At 58.0% G+C, this 25844-nt stretch overlaps 1 protein-coding gene across 1 annotated transcript in view; it reads right to left on the reverse strand.

Moving 5' to 3' along the window:
• Positions 1-2128: 2128 nt before the first annotated feature.
• ARHGEF33 (Rho guanine nucleotide exchange factor 33) overlaps positions 2129-25844 on the reverse strand; it is a 30983-nt gene continuing 7267 nt past the window's right edge. Inside the window, exons 3-15 of the mRNA XM_054177245.1 lie at positions 21200-21364; positions 19889-20010; positions 18839-18981; positions 16677-16736; positions 15344-15559; positions 14733-14862; positions 13612-13744; positions 13214-13297; positions 10780-10863; positions 8898-9046; positions 6937-7095; positions 4489-5242; positions 2129-2817 (exon numbers count right to left, since the gene is read on the reverse strand). Of these exons, the coding sequence (XP_054033220.1) occupies positions 2680-2817; positions 4489-5242; positions 6937-7095; positions 8898-9046; positions 10780-10863; positions 13214-13297; positions 13612-13744; positions 14733-14862; positions 15344-15559; positions 16677-16736; positions 18839-18981; positions 19889-20010; positions 21200-21364 (2337 nt within the window). The 3' untranslated portion in view covers positions 2129-2679. The remainder of the gene's footprint in view (positions 2818-4488; positions 5243-6936; positions 7096-8897; positions 9047-10779; positions 10864-13213; positions 13298-13611; positions 13745-14732; positions 14863-15343; positions 15560-16676; positions 16737-18838; positions 18982-19888; positions 20011-21199; positions 21365-25844) is intronic.

The raw sequence follows: 25844 nt of genomic DNA on the forward strand, positions 1-25844 counted from the left end.
AAGGGCCTGGAGCACTGCCTGGGGAGGAGAAGGCTGAGAGGGATCTGATCAGTGTCTATCAATAGCTGAGGGCTGGGGGTCAGGAAGGAAGGGACAGGGAAAGGCTCTGCTCACTGTGCCCTGTGATAGGCCAAGGGGCAATGGATATAAACTGCAGCACAGGAGGTTCCACCTCAACATGAGGAGGAACTTCTTCCCTGTGAGGGTCCCAGAGCCCTGGAGCAGGCTGCCCAGAGAGGTTGTGGAGTCTCCTTCTCTGGAGCCTTCCCAGCCCTGTCTGGCTGTGTTCCTGTGTGACCTGTGCTGGATTCTATGGTCCTGCTCTGGCAGGGGGCTTGGATTCTATGATCTCCAGAGGTCCCTTCCAACCCCTGACATCCTGTGAGCCTGTGGTAAGTGTGAGGAGCAGGTTTGTTGTGTGTAGGAGAGAATTGTCATCTGTGAGCCCCAAGGACAGAGGCATCAGAGCCCTTGGCAGCGTCGCTGCACTGCAGTGGGACCTTGTGGATGTTGCTAGACCTCTGGTGCCATGGGCAAGCAGATGTCTGCCTGTGGCTGCTGCACTGACAGGACGAGCAGGCTGTGCTGAGGCTTCACACAAAGTATCTGCCTGCTCTCACATCTCTGCCCTGGCCCTGCTCTGGCTGGCTGAACGCTGCAAAGTCCTGGGAGGTGTCGGTGCTGCGCTGGCTGCTGGGGGCAGAGTGCTCCTGTCTGGGGTGGGCCAGGGGATTGGTAGTAATTGAACAAGGAGCTGAGGGAGAGGGAAAGAGACAGAAGCTTTTTTTTTTCCTTCTTTTTTGTCACCTTAAATTAAAAGGAATCTTCCCAGAATAGTTTCCAGAAGCTGGGGGATGGCTGTGGGGGGGAAGGGGGAAGCTGATACCTCTTTCCTCTTTTTAAGGAGGAGAGATGGGTTTGGGGGAACTCTTTTGGGTCCAGTCAGCCAGGACTGTGAGAGAGCTAAAGGCCCTGCATCTGCAGCAGCTTCTAGGCACAGCAGCCAAGGGCAGCTGCTCTGGGCCCTCTATACCATCCTCACTGCCAGGAGAGCCTTGCAGCCAGGTTCAGTCAGCCTTGCCCTGCTGGGGGAGCCGCAAGCCACTAATGCCACAGCCTTGTGCACTTCCCTCCAGGCATTACTGTTGGCCCCAGCGTCCCAGCCCTGCCAAAAGAAAGTGAGGGACCCACACAGCCTCTCCAAGCTGCCCTCACCCTGTCCCAGCTCCAGCTAGCATCACAGCCCTCACCCAGTGGTACTCCTGCTGCTGGGCTGCGCCAGCGAACGTCACAGCAGAGGGCTGCAGTCCTGCCTGTGCTTTGTGCTACACAAAAGCACTGCTCCTCTGCAGAAGAGACAGCCAGGGTTTGGCACACCAAGGTGCAAGGAGGGTAGCTTATGTCTTCTGGTGGAAGAGATTCCTTGCAGGAAAGGGAGGCCTGGTGACTTTGATGGGGAAGCACCCGTGACCTGCCCGCCCTCCTGCTCCCATGTGAGATCCAGAGCGAAGTGCTGCACAGGATGCTGGTGTCAGGCCCAAGGGAGCTGGCCACGAGTGTTCAGGTGTCCTACAGGCCTGCAGCCAGCTGTCAGTGTCAGCACAGATCCACAGTGGGGCCAGGGGCCAGAAGAGTCTCTTTGGTGGCAGGCCTTGGTCTCAGCCTCAGTCACTTGCTTGGAGGCACAGGGAAGTCCAACAGCAGGAGCAGAGGCTGATAGAGCAGGAGGCAATTCAAGGTACAGCACAGTGCCTGGAATGGGAAGGAGAGTTCTGGGGGGTGGGGGAAGTCCACAAGAAAGGATGGTTGCTGATGAAGGTGCCTGCTGGACCTTCTCAAACCAGCAGGGCAATGCCACCTGGTCTCCTGGAAGTCGTGCTTGATGGTGGTGTCCTTGTGTTTGGTGGTGGTTTTCCTTGTGCTTGGTGCTGGGGTTTGGTGTCCTTGGGCTTGGTGCTGGGGTTTGATGTCCTTGTGCTTGATGGTGGTTTCCTTGTGCTTGGTGCTGGGGTTTGATGTCCTTGTGCTTGGTGCTGGGGTTTGATGTCCTTGTGCTTGGTGCTGGGGTTTGATGTCCTTGTGCTTGGTGCTGGGGTTCGGTTTCTATGTGCTTGATGGTGGTTTCCTTGTGCATGGTGCTGGGGTTTGGTTTCCTTCTGCTTGGTGCTGGGGTTTGGTGTCCTTCTTTCAAAAGTGGAGGAAAAGAGGGGAATTTCAGGCTTCTGGCCAGGAAGCCAAGGCTGCAAAGGTGACCACTGTGTCGTGGGGGAGCCCCGAGTTCGACCTGGCTTGGTCCGGGAAGAGCAAAGATGTTCGGCAAATGGGGCAGCGCCGGGGGGGGTGATGGAGAGGAGAAGGTAGTGGGATTCATCCAAAGCTTTCCAAGGCTCTGAGGAAAGTTAGGTCAGGGTGGGGGGGAAAGCTAGCAAGATCCTGTGCTTATTGGCCATCCTGTGCTGGCTGAGCTCCCCTTCAACCCATAGCCTGGCCCTGCCCTGTGCTAGGAAGAGCAGGATGCGTCTGTAAGGCAGTCGTGAGAGTCTCCTCTCCCCCACCCCTCCACCTAGCGTGTGAGTAGTCAGGGGGGGAATGTTAGGGCCCTGCTGTCTGCCTCCACCCTCAGGGCCCCGGGGGGAGCACTGTTGCACCTGGGCTGTGGCCTGCCTTTCTCTGGGCTGCTTATTTCTTTTTGAAGAGCTTGCGGAAGGAGCTCCGGAAACCCCCCTTGGGCTCGTGCCGCGGGTTGTGGTCGCTGAAGGATGTTTGCTCATTGTCATCCTTCTGGCAGAACCTGGTGTTGTCTTCTGCATGGAGCTCCTAAAAGGGAAAAGACAATTTAACCAGCATTTGCAACCTGAGCATCCTTGTCCCCTTCTCTCTCTGCCTCTCTGCTAGGAGGGACCTGCTGGGTGAGGAGGTGCCGGTGAGGCCGGGAGGCAGCAGGTCACCTGGGGCTGGGCGGCACTGGTACCTTGGCAGAGAGCTTGTGGCTGGCTCTGAGGCTGAGGCAGCGGCAGAGGAGTGGAAGGGGAGGCTTTGTGAGAGGAAACTGCAGCCTTCCTCGCTAAGCTTTTTGTTCAGGAGAACCTTAGGAGCTGCCTTTTGCCGAGAAGGGAGCAAGCCAGCGAGGGCAGTGGAAGCAGCTTCTCTCCCTCTCCTTACTCAGGAGCCTTTACCCTAAAGCAGGGAGGCTTCAGGCTTCTGGAGCTGCTATGGTGTGAGAGACTCTTCTGTTGGCTCTGCTGCTGCCTGTGTGGCTTTGTGTCTGTGGGGCAGAAGGCTTCATCAGCACACGCACCCCGGGGCAAGTGTGCCACTGAAAGGTCTTTGCCCCCTTTCAGGAGAACGCTGAATTCCCCTCAGCAAGGCTCTGGGCAAGTCCCTCTTCTCCAGCCATGGCCACCACTGCCAGGGTGGTCTCCTGAGAGAGGCAGAATGTCCCCTGCAGTTCTGCACCCTGCTGTGGGCCGCAGCTCTGTGAAAGCAAGCGCCACAGAGCTTGCAGGAGCCTGTTTCAGGGGGGCCGTGTCCCCCGTGGCTCTTCTCCTGCCTGCCTCATTTGCCCTGCTCTGCCATCCACCAGCCCTCCCTCACTGGGCTTTTGCCTCTTTTGAGGTTTCCTTGCTGCCTTCAGGCTGTTGGCACATTCCTCCCATCTGTGTCTGCCTCTGCAGCCTCCTCTGCATCTCACCTCGTTGTAACAGGAGAGGGTTTCCCCAGACAGCACTGAGAGAACTCAGCAGCTCACAGTCTGAAGAGCATCTTCCCCTCTGCCAGCCCCGAGCCGGCTCTGACCAGGCAGACTGCAGGCTATGGAAGGGCAGTGCTGCCAGGCCTGGTGCCCCCGAGGGGCAGGAGTGCTACCTGCCCCGTCGGTGTTTGCCTGAGGGACACAGCTCCTGGGCTCTGCCTGTCGGCAGGCGGGCTTCAGCGTGGGTCTGCGATCCGGGCCGGAGAGGCCACGGAGCAGAGCCTTGCTGGTGGAACTGGACCCAGCTGGGTGGAGTCGTGGCCAGCTTACACCAGCTGAGGGGCTGCTGCCGAGTCCCCTGGCTCTCCTCACGCAGCTCACCCTGCAGCGTGCACGCTGCCCAGCCTGGTGACCCTGACCAGAGGCAGCGCTTGCTGCTGGGGGAAGCCGGGTGACAAGCTGGGGACACAGCAGGGGCTGGCTTGCCTCAAGGGCGCTCGAGCTGTCGCTCAGCTGTGTGCCCCAAGCCCCTGCTTGTCCCCAGGGAGGGGAGGGGGGGTGAGAAGGAGCTGCCTCCTCCCTCCCTCGGGCGCATGCATGCGGGTGAGGGCTTGGAATGTGTGGCCTTGGAAGCTATTCTGACAGGTTCTGCCCTGCCTCTGTGTCTCAGATCTTTCTGCTGCCGCTGCTCCTGCACCACCACGTGCCTGGCCTTGGCTTGGGTTGGGTTTGGTTTGGTTTGGGGGGGGGTGTGTGTGTGGTTTTTTTTTTTCCTCCTCCTATTTAAGCCTCCTTACTTCCAAAAAGCTCTGCTTTTCACTGGCTCCTCTCTGTGGGGGGAAGTAGCTCCTCTGGGAGCTGCGTGCTGAGGCTGGGCCCATGTGGGGCTGGAGGTTCCTCTCCTGCTTCTGCTGCAGGCGGCTGCCGCTGCTGCTGCGGGTGCTGTACAGCCTGGTGCTGACCCCCTCGGCGCTGCGCGGCAGCTCCTTCAGCGACCTGCTCAGCTGCTTCCCCTTGCTGTGGAACATCTCCCGCTTGTAGGTGCTGCTGCTGACCGGCGTGACGCTCTTGGGCAGCGGCTGCAGGGCGTGCTCCGTCCTCTCGGGCTCCGAGGTGAAGTTGACCGGCCTGAGGAAGCAGATGTCCAGGCTGGACTCGGAGGAGGCGGGAGAGCAGTTCTCAAAGAGGGCGAGGTTCTGGAAGGCGTCGTCTTCGTAGGGGCCGGGCAGGGGGAACACCTCCCCCGGGTACTCGAACTCCTCGTAGCTCGGGGCGAAGTTCCTGGCGTCCTGCAGCAGCTCCACCGAGCTCCGGATGGCTCTCTCGGCGTTCCCCACCGCGTCGGCCGGCGGCGCCTCGTACTCCATCTCGGGGATGGACTGCAAGGGGGTGGCCAGAGCCTTCAGCTCCTGCTCCGTCAGCTGGGAGGAGCCGAGGATGTTCTCCGGCCTCTCGTGCTTCCTGCTCTCCATTTCCCAGTCGGGAGGCTTCACAGCCTGCAGGTTCTCCATCACGGCTGGCTGGGGTTTCTTCACCGGGGGCATCAGATGCCTTGGAAACAAACAAACCAACCAAACAAACAGAGAGAAGGGAGTGGAATGTTAAAGGATGGCCCAGAAACGACAGAACAAGCCCTCCCCAGCCCTGCCTCGCTCCCCCAGCTACCTTCCCTTGCTTTTGAGGCCAAAAGCGACTTTGCTAGCTTGGAGAAGAGCAACAGAGCTAGAAACTGCCTCCTGGGTGGGTTAGCAGGAGCAAGACTGCAGGAGTAGAACAGATCAGAGGCTCACAGGATGTGAGGGGTTGGAAGGGACTTGTGGAGATCTTCCAGTCCAAGCCCCCTGCCAGAGCAGGACCATAGAATCCAGCACAGGTCACACAGGAGCACATCCAGGCAGGGCTGGAAAGGCTCCAGAGAGTGGGGAGATTCAGATTGGATGTCAGGAAGAAGTTCTTGGCCATGAGGGTGGTGAGAGACTGGCACAGGTTGCCCAGGGAGGTGGTGGAAGCCTCCTGCCTGGAGGCTTTTCAGGCCAGGCTGGCTGTGGCTGTGAGCAACCTGCTGTAGTGTGAGGTGTCCCTGCCCATGGCAGGGGGGTTGGGCCTGGCTGCTCCTTGAGGTCCCTTCCAACCCTGACAATTCTGTGATTCTGTAGAGGGTTATCTTCTCCACTCCTGGTCAGTGCTGATGAGGCCCCACGAGGGCCCACGCTGGGCTCTTCCTGCAGGCTGAATGTGGGGGCACTGGGGAGGTGCCAGCTGAGGCTGCTGAGCCGGGGGCCTGAAGCATCCTGCCTTTGAGGGGAGAGAGATTGGCTTGGGTGGTCTGGTGAGGAGATGGCTAGGGGCTGATCTAACAGCATGGCCACTTGAGGGGGACTGGGAACAGTGAAGCCAAACTCTCCTTGTCAGGGGCAGGTGATGTAAGGAAGCACAGGAGCCCAAACTGCTGCCACAGGCAGCTCTGCTGGGCTGCTCTGCTCATCTCCCAGCTGGCACCTCTCAGCAGGCTGGAAATGGGCAAAGATTGCCAGCTCTGGAGCCTTTCTGGACTTGACTCTCATGCTAACAAGCCCAGCACTCAGTGACCTGCTGCGTGGTGCTTTGGTTTTGTTGCTGTCCTGAGGCCTTGGTGGTGTTTCCTGGCTGCTGTTACACCGGCAGGGAACAATGCAGGCTGTTCATGTCTCCTTGAGGCACTGTGCAGACAGCCAGCCCTGGGTAGAGCCATGAGATGTTTGTGCTGGTAAGCAGCCTGGTGGTGGACAGCAGAAAGGCCCCAGGCCTTCCTCTCTCTGTCCATACACAGGGGAGACCTTAGAGCTCCATTTCAATGTCTGAAGGGAAGGCTGGGGAGGGACTGTTCAGAAGGGAGTGCTAGGCCCAGGGGCAAGGGTTTGAAAGTGGAGCAGGGCAGCTTGAGGTTGGCCCTCAGGAGGAAGTTGTGCCCAAGGAGAGTGGGGAGACACTGGCACAGGCTGCCCAGGGCTGGCCTTGAGGCCCCATCCCTGGAGCCACTCAGGCTCAGCCTGGATGAGGCCTAGTGTGATCCAGCTGGAGGTGTCCCTGCTGCCTGCAGGGGTCTTGGGCAAGATGCCCTTGGAGGGTCCCTTCCACCCCGCTGCAATCCATGGCTCTGTGAGCAGTCTTGGGAGCGACTGTCTGTGGGTGCCTGCTGCCCCTGGCATCCTCTGGGTGAGGAGGCAGCTTGCAGGCTACTTTGGAAGCCAGGACAGGAGGCTTACGGGGTGGTGGTGCCAGAGGAAGGTGCTGGTGGGAAGGACTGGATTGTCTCTTCGGAGTGGATCCCGCTGTCCCGGATAGACGCCGCGCTGGGCGTCGGGGAAACCTCTTGGCTGGTACACTGGGAGGTGAGACCTTTGTACAGCTTCACCAGGGATGACCTGAGGGAGGAGAAATCCATCGTGGTGCTGAGAGACAAGGCAGGGTTAAATAAGCACCAGCCTGCAGCATTGCAGCTAAAGGGGGCTGGGAGAGGCCTTAATGTTCCCATTCACCTCTTCCCGCCCCGGGGGAGCAACCTGTGCTGCCCACCCTGCCCCACTCACAGGACCACAGGATGTGAGGGGGTGGAAGGGACCTCTGGAGATCATAGAATCCAAGCCCCCTGCCAGAGCAGGGCCACAGAATCCAGCACAGGTCACACAGGAACACAGCCAGACAGGGCTGGAAAGGCTCCAGAGAAGGAGACTCCACAACCTCTCTGGGCAGCCTGCTCCAGGCCTCTGGGACCCTCACAGGGAAGAAGTTCCTCCTCATGTTGAGGTGGAACCTCCTGTGCTGCAGTTTCCATCCATTGCCCCTTGGCCTATCACAGGGTGCAGTGAGCAGAGCCTGTCCCTGTCCCTTCCTTCCTGACCCCCAGCCCTCAGCTATTGATAGACATTGATCAGATCCCTCTCAGCCTTCTCCTCTCCAGACTAAGCAGCCCCAGGGCTCTCAGCCTCTCCTCCCCAGGCAGTGCTCCAGGCCCTTCAGCAGCCTTGCAGCCCTCCCTTGGACTCTCTCCAGCAGATCCCCTCCCAACCTGTCCTGCTGCAGTTTATTCTTCCTCCCCAGCTGCAGGACTCTGCACTGATCCTTGCTGAGCCTCAGTAGGTTCCTCTGTGCCCAGCTCTCAGCCTGCCCAAGTCTCTGCATGGCCTCACAGCCTTCAGGGGTCTCAGCCAAGCCTCCCAGTTTGGTAGCATCAGCAAACCTGCTGAGCAGACTCTGTCTGTCTCCTCATCAGTGCCATTGATGAAGACACTGGTCAGGGCTCAGCTCAGCAGGGCCTTTTGCTTTCTGTCTTGTTCTTACTGCCTTTGCTGACATCTGTCCCTCCCCAGCAGTTCTTCCAGCCCCTCCTTCTACCACCCTCCATATGGGAAAGCTTCCCTTGAAGTTTGGTCTTGTCCTACTTCTCCAGTGAATCACCTCAAGGAACAAATGGCAGCCAGAGGTTGATTTTAGTACAGAGTTTGGATTTCAACCACGGCTTCAGAAGCCACCTTCAGGGTCATCTCTGTCACAGTTTGTTTCAACCAGGTCATGGGAGGCTTCTGTTCAGGGCACCCTGCCAACAGCCTGCTCTCTCCTCCCAGGGAATGGCCTCAGGCTGTGACTGGGTAGGGTCAGACTGGACAGTAAGCAGAACTGTTCCCCATCAAGAGTGGTCAGGCACTGGGCTGAGCTGCCCAGGGAGGTGGTGGAGTCCCCAAGCCTGGAGGGGTTTAAAGGTGGTTTGGCTGTGGTGCTTGGGGCTGTGGTTTAGGGGTGAGCCTTGCAGAGCAGGGTCAGGGGTTGGGCTTGGTGCTCCCCATCAGGCTAAGCTAACACTAAGATAGCCTCAGTCTCAGCCTAGGAGGGCTTCAGGCAACAGCTTTAACACTCCCCAGAGCTACAAGGAATTCTCCTGCTAGAAGATTACTTTTGCTGTCAGTGTAAGGCCTCAGAAGTTCCCAGGACACATGTGGCTGCTGTGTTCAGAAGGATTCAAGAAGGACCCAGCCCAAACATGCCCTCAGCAGGGAGGACAAAGGCCAGCAGTGAGCCTCCTCCAGCGTTCCCCTGCAGAGGGCTTGGTTTGGTCTCGGCAGAGCAGCTGTGCCTGCTGACCTGCCTGCTCCTCACCCCCTTGCTCGCAGGCTTCCCACACACCTCCCTCTCCCTGGGGCCAGAGGGGAGGAGCTGGCACTGTGCTTACTTCTTCAGCTTCTTCCTCTTCTGTATGAGGAGGTCCTCGTTGCACTGGAAGAGGAGGCTGTAGTGGGAGATGAAGACGCGCAGGCGCTGCACACAGACCAGCAGCAGGTAGTAGTCAGGGTGCTCCTGCTCCGTGAACTTCAGGACGTTCTGGGGCACAGAACACACAAACACCCAGGTTGGAAACCACCCTCAGGAGCACCAAGCCCAACCCCTGACCCTGCTCTGCAAGGCTCACCCTTAAACCACAGCCCCAAGCACCACAGCCAAACCACCTTTAAACACCTCCAGGCTTGGGGACTCCACCACCTCCCTGTGCAGCTCAGCCCAGTGCCTGACCACTCTTGATGGGGAAAAATTCTTCCTGCTCTCCAGCCTGCCCCTGCCCTGCTGCAGCTTGAGGCTCCTCCTTGGGAGGAGAGAGCAGGGCAGTGTGCCCTGAGCTTCTCTGGGGAGAAGCTGCTGCTGGGGCTGTGGATTAGTGCTCCAGAGTGCCCATGGCACCGCTCTGGGGGGCAGCACTGGTTTCTGGGAGGGCTGGGGTGGCACTGGGCTGCTGCTGCAGCAGTGCAAATCCACAGGCAGCCACTGGCAGTGCAGCCCTGGGATGGCTGTGCAGTGCTTGAGCTGAGCAGTGCCTATAACCCAGGTGAGTTCTTGCTGCCTGCCTCCCCTGCCTTGTCTGGAGCTTTCCAGCACAGGTCAGAGAACCCTGCTGGGAACTGGAGCTTTTTCTCAGCAAACTCTTGTGTAGGAAAGGTGGTTGGGCCCTGGCAGCCTCCTGCCCTCTCAGGCTCTCTGCTAACAAGCATGTGGAGCACTCACCCTTGCCACAGGAGCTAGGGCAGAGCTATTATAGAATCATAGAATCACAGAACTGTCAGGGTTGGAAGGGACCTCAAGGAGCAGCCAGTTCCAACCCCCCTGCCATGGCCAGGGACACCTCACACTACAGCAGGTTGCTCACAGCCACAGCCAGCCTGGCCTCCTGTTGACCCAGAATCACAGCCTCACAGCATCAGGTTGGAAAAGACCTCAGAGATCATCAAGTCCAACCCATTACCTAATACCTAACACCTCCTGACAACCAAGCCATGGCTCCAAGTGCCACATCCAAGCCTTTTTTGAACACCTCCAGGGATGGGGACTCCACCACCTCCCTGGGCAGCACATCCCAATGGCCAATGACTCTGGGAAGAACTTCCTCCTCACCTTGAGCCTAAACCTCCCCTGGTGCTGCTTGAGACTGTGTCCTCTTGTTCTGGTGCTGGTTGCCTGGGAGAAGAGACCAACCCCCTCCTGGCTACAACCTCCCTTCAGGTAGTTGTAGAGAGCAGTAAGGTCTCCCCTGAGCCTTCTCTTCTCCAGGCTAAGCAACCCCAGCTCCCTCAGCCTCTCCTCACAGGGCTGTGCTCAAGGCCTTGTTGCCCTTCTCTGGACACCTTCCAGCAGCTCAATGTCCTTCTTAAACTGAGGAGCCCAGAACTGGACACAGGACTCAAGGTGTGGCCTAACCAGTGCTGGGCACAGGGCACAATGACCTCCCTGCTCCTGCTGGCCACACTGTTCCTGCTCCAGGCCAGGATGCCATTGGCCTTCTTGGCCACCTGGGCACACTGCTGGCTCATGTTCAGCTGCTGTCAACCAGTCCCCAGAGCAGCAGGCAGCAGAGTTTTCAGCTTCCCAGGGGACACAAATTGGCTCTGTCAGGCCAAATGGAGAGAGTGGCCAACAGAAACAGATGACAGTGATTTGAATGCAGCTGTTCCCAGCTGGCTTCCCCTTTCAGGCAGCTCACTGGGTTAGCCAGAAGCCCTGTAGCTGGACAAGCCTGGACACCAGCCCTGGGTTCAGGAGCACAAGAAGACATCCTGGGGCCCTACCTGCAGGTGAATGAGGTACTCAGGGATGCGCTGCACGATGTGGAAGAACAGGATGTAGAGGTCAGACTTGATTTCTTCTTCTACCTGCAACACAGAAAGCAGCTTCAGAACCCCTCCCTCCCATAAAACATCTCTGCTCCCAAGGGCTTGTGGGCTTCGATGGGTGGCTCTGCTGGAAGTTCTAGCAGTTCACTGGAGCACACCAGACAAGAGGCAGCTGTGTGTGACAGTCACAGAATCACAGCAAACATCCTGCTGGCAGAGCCCTCCAAGCTCATCCAGTCCAACCCTCCGCCCAGCACTGCAGGGTCAGCACCAAACCATGTCCCTAAGCACAGCTCCACAGGCTGCTGGAACACCCCCAGGGATGGTGACTGCAGCACTGCCCTGGGCAGACCATTCCAATGTCTGAGATCCCTTCCAGGGCAGAAAGAGTTCCTGAGGTCCAGCCTGAGCCTGCCCTGGGGCAGCTTGGAACCATTGCCTCTGCTCCTGTCCCTTGCCACCAAGGAGCAGAGGCTGCCCCCTCCTCACTCCAACCTCCCTGCAGGGAGCTGCAGAGAGCAATGAGGTCTCCCTCAGCCTCCTCTTCCCCAGCCTGAACACCCCTAGCTCCCTCAGCCCCCAGGGGCTCCAGGCCCTTCTCCAGCCTGGCTGCCCTGCTCTGGACAGGCTGCAGCCCCTCAGTGTCCTTCCTGCAGTGAGGGCCCAGAGCTGAACACAGCACTCGAGGTGTGGGCTCCCCAGTGCTGAGCACAGGGGGATGGTCACCTCCTGGCCCTGCTGCCCACCCTGCTTCTGACCCAAGCCAGGATGCCATTGGCTTTCTTGGCCCCCTGGGCACTGCTGGCTGATGCTCAGTGACTGCCAACCAACAGCCCCAGGTCCCTCTCCCAGCTGCAGCTTTCCAACCACACCTCCCCAGGTCTGGAGCTCCCCATGGGGTTGTGGTGACCCAGGTGCAGGACCTGGCACCTGACAACACACCAGGGGTGGGAGTAGATGATCTCTGAGGTCCCTTCCAACCTAAGCCATTCAATGGTCTTGCTTCTGGAAGGGATCTTTGCAACTCCTTCCATCATTGTGCTAATGAAGGATGAAACTCCTTGGGTTGAAGGCTGGCTGGGAGAGGCAGCCTTGTGAAGTAGGGGGTTGTGTGCTTCAAAGATTAAGTTTCATTGAAACCCCAGGTAGAGGCTGTTGTTCAGGGTGGAATTCTCAGCTGAGGCCTAAATGGATTTGAACAGAGTAAGATTGACTTCCAAACAAAGATGTCTTGGAAGTGAGCGAGTGTGGGTTGGTTGCCCTTCAAAACTGCCTCATTGAAACCAAGAATCAAGGGTGTTAAACCACAGGGGGCTGGAGAACCTCCCCTGTGGGCACAGGCTGGGAGAGTTGGGGCTGTTCAGCCTGGAGAAGAGAAGGCTCCAGGGAGAGCTGGGGAAGGACTTTTGACAAGGGCTGGGAGTGCCAGGATGAGAGAGAATAGATTGAAGCTTGAGGAGGGCAGATTGAGACTGGAGGTGAGGAAGAAATTCTTGCCAGTGAGGCTGGGGAGACTCTGGCACAGGCTGCCCAGGGAGGCTGTGGCTGCCTCCTCCCTGCAGGTGTTCAGGGCCAGGCTGGATGAGGCCTTGAGCAAGCTGGGCTGGTGGGAGGTGTCCCTGCCCATGGCAGGGGGTTGGAACTGGCTGAGCTTTCAGGTCCCTTCCAACCCAACCCATTCTGTGACTCTCTGAACCTGTTCCTGAAGCTGGGCAGCAGTGACTGTCTCCTCTCTAGAGCACTCACAGCCTCCCTCTGTCTCTCCCTGCCTCTCTCTGCAGCTTACATCCATTGCTTCCTTGCCCTGATTCCATGTCAGAGCAGGATCCCAGCTTTGGTTCCAGCTGAAATCTGCCTTCTGGAGCTGCCTGCCAGCCACAGCAGCCTTTGTGAGGATGGCATAGAATAAACCAGGTTGGAAGAGACCTTCAAGATCGTCATGTCCAACCCATCAACCAATCCAACACCATCTAAACAACTAACCCATGGCACCCAGCACCCCATCAGGTCTCCTCCTGAACACCTCCAGGGATGGTGACTCCACCACCTCCCCAGGCAGCACATCCCAATGGGCAATCACTCTCTCTGTGTAGAACTTCTTCCTCACATCCAACCTAATCCTCCCCTGGTGCAGCCTGAGACTGTGTGCTCTTGTTCTGGTGCTGGCTGCCTGGGAGAAGAGACCAAGCCCCAGCTGGCTACAACCTCCCTTCAGGGAGTTGTGGAGGGCATTTGGCAACACAAGCAGCAGAGTGGCAGAGGAGTCCTGCTGTGGAGAGGCACACCAGGCAGAGGTGCAGGCTGCACGTGGGGCCCTTTCCCACCCTCCAGACTTGGAAGCTTTCCCTTGAAGTTTGCTGCTGTGCCATGAAGCAGGCAGGAAGCTCACCTCCTTCAGGATTACCACGTGGATCAGAGAGATGCATTCTGGCAGGTCCCTCAGGTAGGCAACATAGCAGTCCAGGAAGTTGTTCTTAACAGAAGGGAAAAGAAAAGAACAAAGAAACTGCAGAGGTTTTTTCCAATGGTCATGGAGCTAGCCAGGATGAGAAAGCTGTTGAAGGCCAGGCTGGAGGTGGCTGTGAGCAGCCTGCTGCAGTGTGAGGTGTCCCTGGGCATGGCAGGGGGGTTGGAGCTGGCTGCTCCTTGAGGTCCCTTCCAGCCCTGACAGCTCTGTGGTTCTAGCCACAGCTTGGCAGCACAGCCCCTCTGCTGCAGGCTATCTCAGCCCACCTGTGGGCACCTCACCGTGGCAGAAGAGCCTGGGTGGGGCTGTCTGTGACCTACCTCATCATTTGTTAGCTTCAGGAAGATGTCTCCCAGGATGCCCTGCCGTGGCCAGCTGAGGACTCGCTCCTGCAGGGCGTGCAGCAGGTCCACGTGCTGCTGGACCAGGTAGCGCAGCGAGGTGGGGAAGAAGCTGCAGGGAAGCCACAGGGTCACAGGATGTCAGGGGCTGGAAGGGACCTCCAGAGATCACCCAGCCCAACCCCCCTGCCAGAGCAGGGGCACCCAGGGCAGGGCACACAGGAACACAGCCAGGCAGTTTTGATTATCTCCAGACAGGGAGATTCCACACACCCCTGGGCAGCCTGCCCCAGGGCTCTGTCACCCTCACAGTGACAAAATTCTTCCTCCTCTTTCCATGGAGCTTCCTCTGCCTCAGCTTCCACCACTGCCCCTTGTGCTGGCATTGGGCATCCCCCAGCAGAGCCTGGCTCCAGCTCTGGCAGGGGGCTTGGACTTGATGATCTTCAAAGGTTCCTTCCAACCCCTAACATCCTATGACCCTATGAACTCCTTGGGTGTGGGACTCCTAGGGACAGTGGAAAGAGGCAAAAAAAAGAGAGAGCTAGCTAGGAGTGGGCTCTGCAAGTGTGGTTAGGGGCTGGCAGCTCCCAGGGCAGTGATGGGGATTGCTGGAGGAGCTGTCCCACTGTGGGCTCTGAGGAGCCACAGCAGGGGCTGGCCTGTGCAAAGCTCTGGGGTCAGCTGCTGAGCTGGGCCAGCCTCCCTGGGCATGTACCTGTGGGTGCCTATGTCTGTGTCTCCCTACAGAGTGATGGCAGCCACCAGCCAGGGGCTCCTGCCCACAGCAGCTGCTGGAGCTGGAGCTGAGGGCTGGAAGAAGCAGGCAGTGAAGGATCAAAGCTTTGTTCCCACCAGGGCAGGAGGCATGTGAAAGGAGAGCAGGAGACTGGGAGGGGACTGAAAGGAAGTAGTAGGTGAGCCAGTTTGGGATGCCAGGCAGAGGAGGTGCAGGGACAGGCAGGAGAGCCTTTAGTGGCTGCAAAAAAACCCTTCCAGTGCCTGTGTTCAGAGATCCCTGCATGGATAAATGAGCAGTGGGAGAAGGAATTCTGCCTGAATAGAACTCCCTGTGAGGGAGAGGAGAGGGAATCCAATACCTTCTCTCTTTGGTGCTCCTTTTCACATCTGGCCCTTGCAAGGTGGCCTTGATCTTCAGGATGAGGGAAAGGTTGATCACGTACTTCCTCTCCGACTCCAGCAGCTCCAAGGCGATGTTCTGCCGTTTGGCTTCCAGGAGACAATGGGTAGGTTGAGAAAAAGAAGGGAAGGGGGAGCCTCCTGAGAGGAGAAGCTGTCAGAGAGTGCCACCAGTGCCTTATCTTTGTGTAGCTGCTTTCCCCGAGCCAGGAAATCCCACCCTGAGGCTGCAGCCGGCCCCAGCCGGCAGTGGGGAGCCCCAGTTTGCCGAGAGCAAGTGTGGCTCCCTCTGTGAGCAGCACCTCTCTGTTGCTGAGCACAACAAGCCAGCAAAGCAGCTCCTCCCAGAGGCTCAGGAAGCATTTTGCACCCCTTTAAAGCAGCTCCCCCGTCACAACCCTCCGCAGCAATCCTGCAGCTGGCACAGAGCAGCAGCTGCTGAGGCCCCCAGGCATTCCCCAGCCCAGCACAGAGCCTGATTGCTGCCTGGAAGCTGCTTCCCAGCCAGCACAGGGGAGCTGGGAGTGCTGCTTTGAGCCTTTGCAGCCAGAGTTCCCCACCCTGTCCTTACCAGCCAGAGAGGGCTCACACAGAACGGTGTCTGCTGAGCTGTATCTGCTCTGCCCCACGTCCTTTCCTCTCTCTGGTTGCTCTTTGGAGATGTATTCATCTCCCCAGTCCTTGGTGTCCTTGGGCTGCTTCCACACCGTTGATGGCAGATGCACTTTTGACTGCCCCTCTGTTGGCAAGGCAGGTTTCAGGCTGTCCTCTGTCTCCATGCTGGCTCCTGCAAAGCCAAACAGCTGTATGGGTCTTGACATCTCAGTGGCAGCAGGCAGCTAACCTGCATCATCATCATCACAGAGTCACAGAATTGTCAGGGTTGGAAGGGAGCTCAAGGCTCAGCCAGTTCCAATCCCCCTGCCATGGGCACCTCACACTGCAGCAGGTTGCTCACAGCCACATCCAGCCTGGCCTGAAAAACCTCCAGGCAGGAGGCTTCCACCACCTCCCTGGGCAACCTGTGCCAGGCTCTCACCACCCTCAGGGGCAACAACTTCTTCCTGACAGCCAATCTGAATCTCCCCACTTCTACTTTTGCTCCATTCCCCCCCAGTCCTATCACTCCCTGGTACCCTCAGAAGTCCCTCCCCAGCTTTCTCAGAGGTCCCTTTAAGATCCTCCTCCTCCTCCTCCTCCATTTGAAGAGCTGTTTGAAGCATTGTCATTGTGCTTCACAATGGCTACAGCCTTGTAGCCTTCATCTCCAAACAGAAGTGCAGTTGGCCAAGGTTTGCACTCCTCCAGCATTTATTTTCAGGGCAAATAGAGTCCAGGACTAGACACATGCAATGAAAAGAAAACTGTCACAGTGTCACAGTACACTGGAGGTTGGAAAGCACCTCCTGAGGTCATCCAGTCCCAGCCCCCTGCCAGAGCAGGACCATAGAATCCAGCACAGGTCACACAGGAGCACAGCCAGACAGGGCTGGAAGGGCTCCAGAGAAGGAGACTCCACAACCTCTCTGGGCAGCCTGCTCCAGGGCTCTGGGACTCTTACAGTAAAGAAGTTCCCCCTTGTGTTGAGGTAGAAGCTCCTGTGCTGCAGCTTGCATCCATTGCTCCTTGTCCTAAGTCCCTTATGTGAGTTCTCTGGCAGGATCCTAGTTCTGATGTACAATTGAAGCACAGCTTCTAAACTGCAACAGGCAGTTAGAAAGCAAAGCTGCCAAGGGAGCAGCAGAAAGGCCTTGCCTGCCAAGCAGCAGTCTAGCTGCAAGCATGCAGCTGGAGGGGCTGGTGCCAAAGCTGGGGGTCCTGTGGGATGCATTTATCCAGTGCAGCAGAGCACTCAAACCCCATCCCTGCCCTGCTGGGGGTTTGACACTGCTGTGTTTTCCTACCTGGACCTGCTACAACTTTCACACCTCCCTCTGCCATCGGCATGATCCTGGTGTCAGACACTGTTGAAGAACAAAGGGCAGCTTTAGAAGAGAAGGCAGCTGGAGAGAGGCTTCCTCCTGCCAAGCCCAGCCAGCATGGATAAAGCCTCCAGTCTCAAACCACAGAGTTGTTGAGGCTGGAAAAGACCTCTGAGGTGATCATCAAGCCCAGCCTATGACCCAACCACCCAAACACCACCTCAGCTAAACCATGCCACCAAGTGGCACATCCAATCCCTTCTTAAACACCTCCATGGATGGTGCCTCCACCACCTCCCTGGGCAGTCCACCCCAGTGTCTGATTCCCCATTTCCCTCAGGAGGTGCTTCCTAACCTCCAACCTAACCCTCCCCTGGGGCCATGCCTTCTTGTCCTGTCACAGGTTGCCTGGGAGCAGAGCCTGACCCCCACCTGACTACAACTTCCCTTCTGGTAGTTGTAGAGAGTGATAAGGTCCCCCCTGAGGTTCCTCTTCTCCAGGCTGAACACCCCCAGCTCCCTCAGCCTCTCCTCATCAGCCTTTCCCTCCAGCCCCCTCCCCAGCCTGGTCTCTCTCCTCTGGACCTGCTCCAGCACCTCAATATCCCTCCTGAAGTGAGAGGCCCAGAGCTGCACACAGTGCTCGAGGTGAGGCCTCCCCAGTGCTGAGTCCAGGGCAGAATTCCATCCCTAGAGCTGCTGCTTGGCTCTCTGGCTGTGCCTCTGGCATTCCAGAAGAAGGCCCAGCCTGCTTCATTTTGCTTGGAGGAGGCAAGGAAGGGTTTTTTGAGACAGTGATGACAGAGCAGCATCTCCTGAAGCCAGGCTAGCACCAAGTTTCCTGCCCTGGAACACTGTGGTGAGGTGTGTGAGGGACCCATGGTTTGCACCACAGCACATTAGAGGCTGGAAGGGACCTCCAGAGATCATCCAGGCCAACCCCCCTGCCAGAGCAGGGGCACCCAGGGCAGGGCACACAGGAACACAGCCAGGTGGGCTTGGAAAGGCTCCAGAGAAGGAGACTCCACAACCTCTCTGGGCAGCCTGCTCCAGGCCTCCAGCAGCCTCACACCAAACAACTTTCTCCTCATGTTGAGGTGAAATCTTCTGTGTTCAAGCTTGTAGCTGTTCCTTGGCTTGTTGTTGTGCACCACCCAAAAGAGCTTGGCCCCCTCCACTTGACCCCCAGCCCTCAGCTACTGATAGACATTGATCAGATCCCTCTCAGCCTTCTCCTCTCCAGGCTAAACAGCCCCAGGGCTCTCAGTCTCTCGTCACAGCAGAGATGCTCAAGTCCCACAGTCATCCTCATAGTTCTCTGCTGGACTCTCTCCAGCAGGTCTCTGTCTCTCTTGAACTGGGGAGCCCCAAACTGGACACAGTATTCCAGGTGTGGTCTCAGCAGGGCAGAGCAGAGGGGGAGCAGAACCTCCCCAGCCCTGCTGGCCACACTCCTCTTGCTGCACCCCAGGACCCCATTTGCTCTCTGGGCCCCAAGGGCACACTGCTGTCCCATGCAGGACTTGCTGTCCACCAGCACTCAAAGGTCTTTCCCTGCAGAGCTGCTCTCCAGCAGGGCAGCTCCTAACCTGCCCTGGTGCCTGCTGTTGATCCTCCCCAGATGCAGGACCCTGCCCTTGTCCTTACTGAGCTTCCTGAGGTTTGCCTGCAGGCAGCTCTCAGCCTGCCCAGCTCTCACCCTGAGGGCTGTCAGCCACCCCCCAGTTTTGTATCACCAGGAACTTGCTGAGGGCACTCTGAATCCCTTCATCCAGGTCATTGATAAAGATACTGATCAAAACTGGGCCCAGTACTGACCCCTGGGGACCACCACTGGCCACAGGCCTCCAAGCTGACTCTGTGCCACCAGAGACAACCCTCTGAAGCCAGTTTGTTGTGGAGCCAGTTTGCAAGGCACCATCTGGGCTGCATTTCTTGAGCTGTTCTATGATGGAAAACAGTACCAAAAGCCTGACTGAAGTCAAGGTAGATGACATCCACTGCCCTCCCCTCACCTCCCCACGCTGCCAGCCCTGTTCCCTTCTTACCCTGCTGGCACCTGAGGAGAACTTGATGTCCTCTTGCCCTTGGTGCTTCTCTGTGGGTTTTTGGGTGGTGTTTGTTTTGCTTACTCTATTGCCTACCTTTTTCATAAGTGACATTGTGCAGAAGGCTTGTAAAGTCTTCACTGATCAGGACAGGCTCTGGGAGGTTAATGGAGCGAAAGGGGCTGCCCTGGAGAGGTGTAGGCACTGTCTGTGAGCTGTGGTCATCCTTCTGTGCCCTCCTGTACCCAAACACAGAAAGAGACAGCTGGGAAGCAGGAAGCTCCTGCACTGTGGTTGTGGCAGGCACAAGCACAGAGTCAGAAGCAGATCACAGAACCACAGAACTGTCAGGGTTGGAAGGGACCTCAAGGCTCAGCCAGCTCCAACCCCCTGCCATGGGCAGGGACACCTCACACTGCAGCAGGTTGCTCACAGCCACAGCCAGCCTGGCCTGAAACACCTCCAGGCAGGAGGCTTCCACCACCTCCCTGGGCAACCTGTGCCAGTGTCTCACCACCCTCATGGGCAAGAACTTCTTCCTGACATCCAATCTGAACCTCCCCACTTCTAGTTTTGCTCCATCCCCCCCAGTCCTATCACTCCCTGACACCTTCAAAGGTCCCTCCCCAGCTTTCTTGGAGCCCCCTGCAGATCCTGCAAGGCCACAAGAAGGTCTCCTGGGAGCCTTCTCCTCCCCAGACTGCACAGCCCCAACTCTCTCAGTCTGTCTCCAGAGCAGAGCAGCTCCAGCCCTCTGCTCACCCTCCTGGCCCTTCTCTGGACCCCTTCCAGCACCTCCAGATCCTTCCTGGAAGAGAGGCTCCAGAGCTGGCCCCAGAGCTCCAGGTGGGGTCTCAGCAGAGTGGAGCAGAGGGGCAGAATCCCCTCCCTGGCCCTGCTGGCCACACTTCTCTTGCTGCAGCCCAGGCTCTGCTTGACTCTCTGGGCTGCAAGTGCTCCCTGCTGGCTCCTGCTGAGCTTCTCAACCCCCAGCACCCCCAAGGCCTTTTCTTCAGGGCTGCTCTCCAGGCACTCCTCACCCAGCCTGTGTCAGTGCCTGGGGTTGCCCCATGTGCAGTCAGGACCAGGTGAAGGCAGTTAACAACACAGACACCACTGCCAGTTTAGCACTTCCAGAGCCCTTACTTAGCTTTCACCTTCCGTGACTCCCGACGCTTCTCCTGCTGCAGCTGCTCGATCTTCTGCTGCATCTCCTCCTGCTTGGCACTGATTTCTTCAATCATGGACTTGGCATCACTGAGCTCCTCCTGAGGAACAGGCAAGGGCACAGCATTGCCAGGCTGTCCCTTGCTGGCTGCTGTGTACCAGAGATGCAGCTTCAGGCTGCTGCTGCCCTGTGCTCAGACACTGCTCCTGGGCCAGGGTGGTTGGCACAGGCCATGCCCTGTGCTCAGACACTATTCCTGTGCCAGGACAGTCAGCAACATGCATGAGTCAGAGGGGGAATAGCCTTGGCCCCTCCTGGTCGTAGGTTCACAGAATGGGTTGGGTTGGAAGGGACCTTAAAGGTCATCCAGTTCCAATCCCCTGCCATGGGCAGGGACACCTCCCACCAGCCCAGGTTCAACCTGGCCTTGAACACCTCCAGGGAGGGGGCAGCCACAGCCTCCCTGGGCAGCCTGTGCCAGTGTCCCCCCACCCTCACTCTCAAGAATTTCTTCCTCATCTCCAGGCTCTCTGTCTGAGTCTGCCCTCCTCAAGCTTCAATCCATTCCTTCTTGTTGCTTGCCCTGGATCTGAACTTTAAAGCCCCTTTCCCCTACAATAATGTCCTGGGTGACCCTGATTCCTGTGGCTTCAAGGCCTCTGCCTCCTTGTCTCCCTTGCTCATCTGGGACCACAGTGCCTTTTGCCCAGTGCCATGCAGGGCATGGATGACATTGGTGCTAGAACAGGGCATGGATGACATTGGTGTTGTTGGAGCAGGGCATGGATAGCACTGGTGTTGGAGTAGGGCATGGAGAACAGTGGTGCTGGAGCTGTCAGGGGAGACAGAAAGCCAGAGGAAGTGCCCCAGGCACATCTGACACTACTGCCAGCTCATTTTCTTTGCCAGCAGAAGGGAGTGGTGGAGGCAGGGGAATGCTGCCCCATGCTCCCAAGCTAACCATAGAATCACAGCATGGTTTGGGTTGGGAGGGTCTTCCCAAGGTCATCCAGTCCAGCCCCCCCTGCACTCAGCAGGGACATCCTCCACTAGAGCAGGCTGCCCAGAGCCCTCTCCAGCCTCACCTTGAATATCTCCAGGGATGAGGCCCCAGCCACCTCCCTGGGCAACCTGCTGCAGTGTTCCAGCAGCCTCCTGGTGCTGAACTTGTTCCTCACCTCCAATCTCAATCTGCTCTGCTCTCATTCCAAACCCCTGCCCCTGGTCCTGTCCCTGCAGGCCTTTGGGAACAGTCCCTCTGCAGCCCCTCCACAGGTCCAGCCTCCTACCTTGAAGGTGTTGAGGGAATTCTTCATCTCAGCCACCTTCTCCTCCATGGCACAGCGGCAGCTCTTGACCTTCTCCTCCAGGGCGTACTCTCCATGCTGGATGCGGGACAGCTCCTGCATGGCCTCCGTGAATCCTGCCTTCAGCTCCGAGGCTAATGCCTGCAACTAGAGGGCCCACAAACACGCTGGCTCCGGGCCCTCCTCCCGCAGCAGGAGGGGCTGCTGTGCCCCCAGTGCTCACCCACGGGTCAGAGTGGCACCGAGGCCGGGTGAAACCCATCCTGCCAGGAGCTTCTCCTCTTTTCTCCTCCTTCTGTCGTGGCCGAGAGACGCGGGGGGGAGGGGGGAGGTTCGGCCCCTGCAGCAGCCTCACTACAGGGTAGGAGGTGTTTGTCGTGGGTGGGCAATGTGCCCCTTTTTTTTGGACGGAGAGGTTTTATTTCCAGGCTCCCTGTCAGTCTGTAGAAGGAGAGGAGAGCCTGGAAGATGCCCTGAAAGGTTTGGTGTGCCGGCAGCCAGCTTGTCCACCCCCGAAGCAGCTGAGCGATGGAGAACGTGTCCCTGTCCGAGCACCTCCTGCTGCCCGCCAAGCCTGCGGGGCTGCTGCTCTCCCCGGCCAGCTCTGAGACCTTCTCCCTCTCCAAGGGCCACGGATAAGCTCTGTCCTCGCTCAGCAGGCCCTTCCCAAGGAAGGAGGCATCCCTTTAAGTCGAAATGGGGAGGGGGCTGGAGGTTTTCCCCTGGCATACAGCGACACTGCGCCCACTCTCCCTTCGGCTGCTGTCCCTAGAGGCTGTGGTGCTACCGGCAGCGCTCACAACTACCTGGAGGCGAAGCAGGAGACAGGCTGGGGCAAGCCAGGCTGGCAGAGCAAGCAGACAAGGCAGCTATGGAGGTGGGCAGTGAGGGGAGGGAGGCAGCTCGTGGAGGGGCACCCGGGGCACCCTCTCTGGGGGCAGCCGGGGCCGGCGGCCCTGCGCTCTCTGCCCGCGCCGCCGCCGGCTGGGCGCTGGCCGTGCCTGCGCGGAGCCCCGGTGGAGAGCGCGGCCCCGGGAGCTTCAGTGCCGGTGGTCTTTACCTTTACAACAGAAATTCGGCCTAACATCTGGTTATAAACTGAGTCCCAAACTGCAGCACTGATGGTAAGAGGACACAGCCGCCCCGGGCAGCTCAGGCGCTGGAGTCCTGCAAATGGAGCAGAGATGGCTTCCGATAGCTCGGGGCAATGGCAGGCACAGAGGCGGTGTCCTGGCAGAGGACATCTGCCTGACAGCCCCACTCCTGCCCCAGGGCTTGCCTCGCAGCGCCCACTCGGGGCCAGCCCAGAGCTGCCTGCCTGGGAGGAGTGGGAGTGACAGGAGCTGGGGCAGGGCAGAGGGGAGCGGGAGACTGAGGACAGCCTCTCTCCTCAGGAGGTCAGCCCTGACTCCCCCAGCCAGCTGGAGCTCCAGACCCCTTGCTTTGACCCCTCCACCCACCCCTCCTGGCCGTAGTGGGCACCTTCCCGTGACACTCCAGTGTCACAGGAATTGTCACCCTGGGACCTGTCAGTGTGTCGTGGAGGGTTAGAGGGGCTGCTCGAGGCCGTGGCCGCTAGGGGAGGCAATGACCATGCTGCTTCTGCTGGCAGGCTAGGAAAGGCAGCCAGCTGGTCTCGGCATCGTCAGGCATCCTAACATCCATGCCTGGGAAAGCAGGGGGATAGAAAGCTTTGCCACTGTGCAAAATGGTTTCCGAGCTCCCATCCCTGCTCACAGCTGCTTGCCACACTTCCACGCTGAGCTGGCCAGGCAGAGCCTCCCCTGCTAGCCTGCATCAGGGCTTCTTTCTCCTCCAAGGGAAAAGGGGTGATCTGCCAGATCCATCCCTTCCAGCTGAAAGCTGCTGTGCTACCCTGTGCCCTCCTGCCCATCTTAAGAGATCTGCCTCAGGAGGGAAATGTCACAGCCCTGAGTCTTGCTAGCAGAGGGGCAGTCCCAAAGCTGGCCCTGGAGGTGATAATATCTGGAGGAGAATAAGCCCAAAATGCAGTGTTGATGCCTGCAAGCCTGGCTGTGATCCTCCTCAGCTGCTTCCAGAAAGGGGGAGAACTAGACAGATCCTTTCTGCAGGGTACAGGGGCGGGAGTCACTGCTGATCTGGAGGTTTCAGAGTCACCAGCTGCCAGGCAGCAGCAAAAGTCAGCACAGAGGCACAGCTGCAGAGACTTTGGTGTCCAAGTGCACTGAAGCACTCTGAGGAAACAGAATTCAGGCAGCCAAAAACACCCAACCAAACCCAAAGACTGGGATGAGAAGCTGGACTAAAGTATCCTCTGCATCTAAGAGCAAATACTTCTTATTCTGGGGTTCACTGTTGGCTCACCTCTGCTTTTGCAGTCATGCTGCTAAGCTTCATTTCTTTGTTCATCCTTCCTTCTTTCCTTCCTTCCTTCCTTCTTTCCTTCCTTCCTTCTTCCTTCCTTCCTTCCCTCCTTCCTTCCTTCCTTCCTTCCCTCCTTCCTTCCTTCCCTCCTTCCTTCCTTCCCTCCTTCCTTCCTTCCCTCCTTCCTTCTTCCTTCCTTCCTTCCTTCCTTCCTTCCTTCCTTCCTTCCTTCCTTCCTTCCTTCCCTCCCAGTGCTCCACATCTCAGCCTGGGTCTGTCCTGCCCTGGCACATCCTTCCTCAGCTTGCAGTGGCTGTTTCAGGTACTGAAATGCATCTTAGCACTCCCATTTCCCCTTCTTGCTGCTGGAGAGAGGAGAGCAGCCAGCAGCACCAGCTAGTCCCATCTGCCAGGGCTTGGCTGGCTGGACATGAAATCCTGATTGAAACCCTGAGGACTCCCTCCTCAGCTGCCCTCAGTGCTGGGAGCATAGAAAAGAAACACAGCCAAGCCTTGAGGCATCATATGCAAGCTGGACCCCAAATGGAGTGGTGCAGGAACAGCAAGGAGTATCTTTGACCTCCAGCCAAGTGCAGTGCAGTGCTCAAGCTGTGGGTTCCACTTGGAGCTCATTTCTCACACCAAGCTGGAGAAATCCATCCTTTAAATCCTGTGGGCTATTACAGCAAATGGAAGCCATGGAAGCATCAGTTCATGCTTATGCCTTTGCCCAAGGGATTGTACCTGGAGGACTGGAGAGACATTCCACAGGTCTGTGAGCCCCTTGGAAACTGAACCCAGTTCAGCCTTTCTAAAGCACAAGAGGTACCCCCAAAAAACCCCAACCCCACAGAATTTATGCTGCCATGGAAACCTGGCTCCAGTTTAACAGTGATCTGCTGGAGAGCAGCCCAGTTGTCAGGGTTGGAAGGGGCCAGAAGGATCAGCCAGTCCCAACCCCCCTGCCACGGGCAGGGACACCTCACACTGCAGCAGGTTGCTCACAGCCACAGCCAGCCTGGCCTGAAACACCTCCAGGCAGGAGGCTTCCACCACCTCCCTGGGCAACCTGTGCCAGTGTCTCAGCACCCTCATGGGCAAGAACTTCTTCCTGACATCCAGTCTGAATCTCCCCACTTCTAGTTTTGCTCCATTCCCCCCAGTCCTATCACTCCCTGACACCCTCAGAAGTCCCTCCCCAGCTTTCTTGGAGCCCCCTTCAGATCCTGCAAGGCCACAAGAAGGTCTCCTGGGAGCCTTCTCCTCTCCAGACTGCACAACTCCAACTCTCTTAGTCTGTCTCCAGAGCAGAGCAGCTCCAGCCCTCTGCTCACCCTCCTGGCCCTTCTCTGGACCCCTTCCAGCACCTCCAGACCCTTCCTGGAAGAGAGGCTCCAGAGCTGGACACAGAGCTCCAGGTGGGGTCTCAGCAGAGTGGAGCAGAGGGGCAGAATCCCCTCCCTGGCCCTGCTGGCCACACTTCTCTTGCTGCAGCCCAGGATGTGATTGGCTTTCTCATGATGTAGAAACACTGCACAGGAATGTTTCTGCTGCTTCTCTCCTAGAAAAGAGCACAACCTGTGGCTGCAAAGGAGCTGACATCAGACTCGGCGTGACCCTGGGCAGCCTGCTCTAGTTGGAGGTGTCCCTGCTGACTGCAGAGGGGGTGGACAAGGTGACCTGGAAAGATGCCTTGCAAGCCAGTGCAATCTGTGAGTACCACCCCCCCATGCTGCTGCCCCCAGCTTTTCTCCTGCCCCTCACTTCAAACCTTCTTCCATGGCCACTCTGAAGCAGTGAGTAAAGGACTGCGGCGCCCAGACGAGGGCTGCCTGAGGACACTGCCTGAAGCTGAGCTGCCACAGCATCCAACACTTGCCACAAAGCCTGCAGCTGATCATTTTCCTGAGCTGCATGATGTGTGCTTGTAGCAGGGCACAACTGATTTCTAGCACAGCCACTAATTCCTGCATCTGAGGGCACACTTCTGCAGCCCAGCATTAGGAAGGCTTCCTGAGAGCCTTCTATGGTGTCCTGACTGCATGGGTAGATGCAGGGAGAGCAGTGGCTGTAGTCTACCTTGACCTTAGTAAGGCTTTTGACACTGTCTCCCATAGCACCCTTGTGAGCAAGCTCAGGAGGTGTGGGACAGAGAGCAGAGAGTGAGATGGATCAGTAACTGTTACACAATAGAGTCCAGAGAGTGGTGGTCAGTGCTGCCAAGTCCAGCTGGAGAGCTGTGAGCAGTGGAGTGCCCCAGGCATCAGTGCTGGGTCCTCAT

The sequence above is a fragment of the Dryobates pubescens genome, chromosome 39 (genome assembly GCF_014839835.1).
Source record: "Dryobates pubescens isolate bDryPub1 chromosome 39, bDryPub1.pri, whole genome shotgun sequence".
Lineage (NCBI taxonomy): Eukaryota > Metazoa > Chordata > Aves > Piciformes > Picidae > Dryobates > Dryobates pubescens.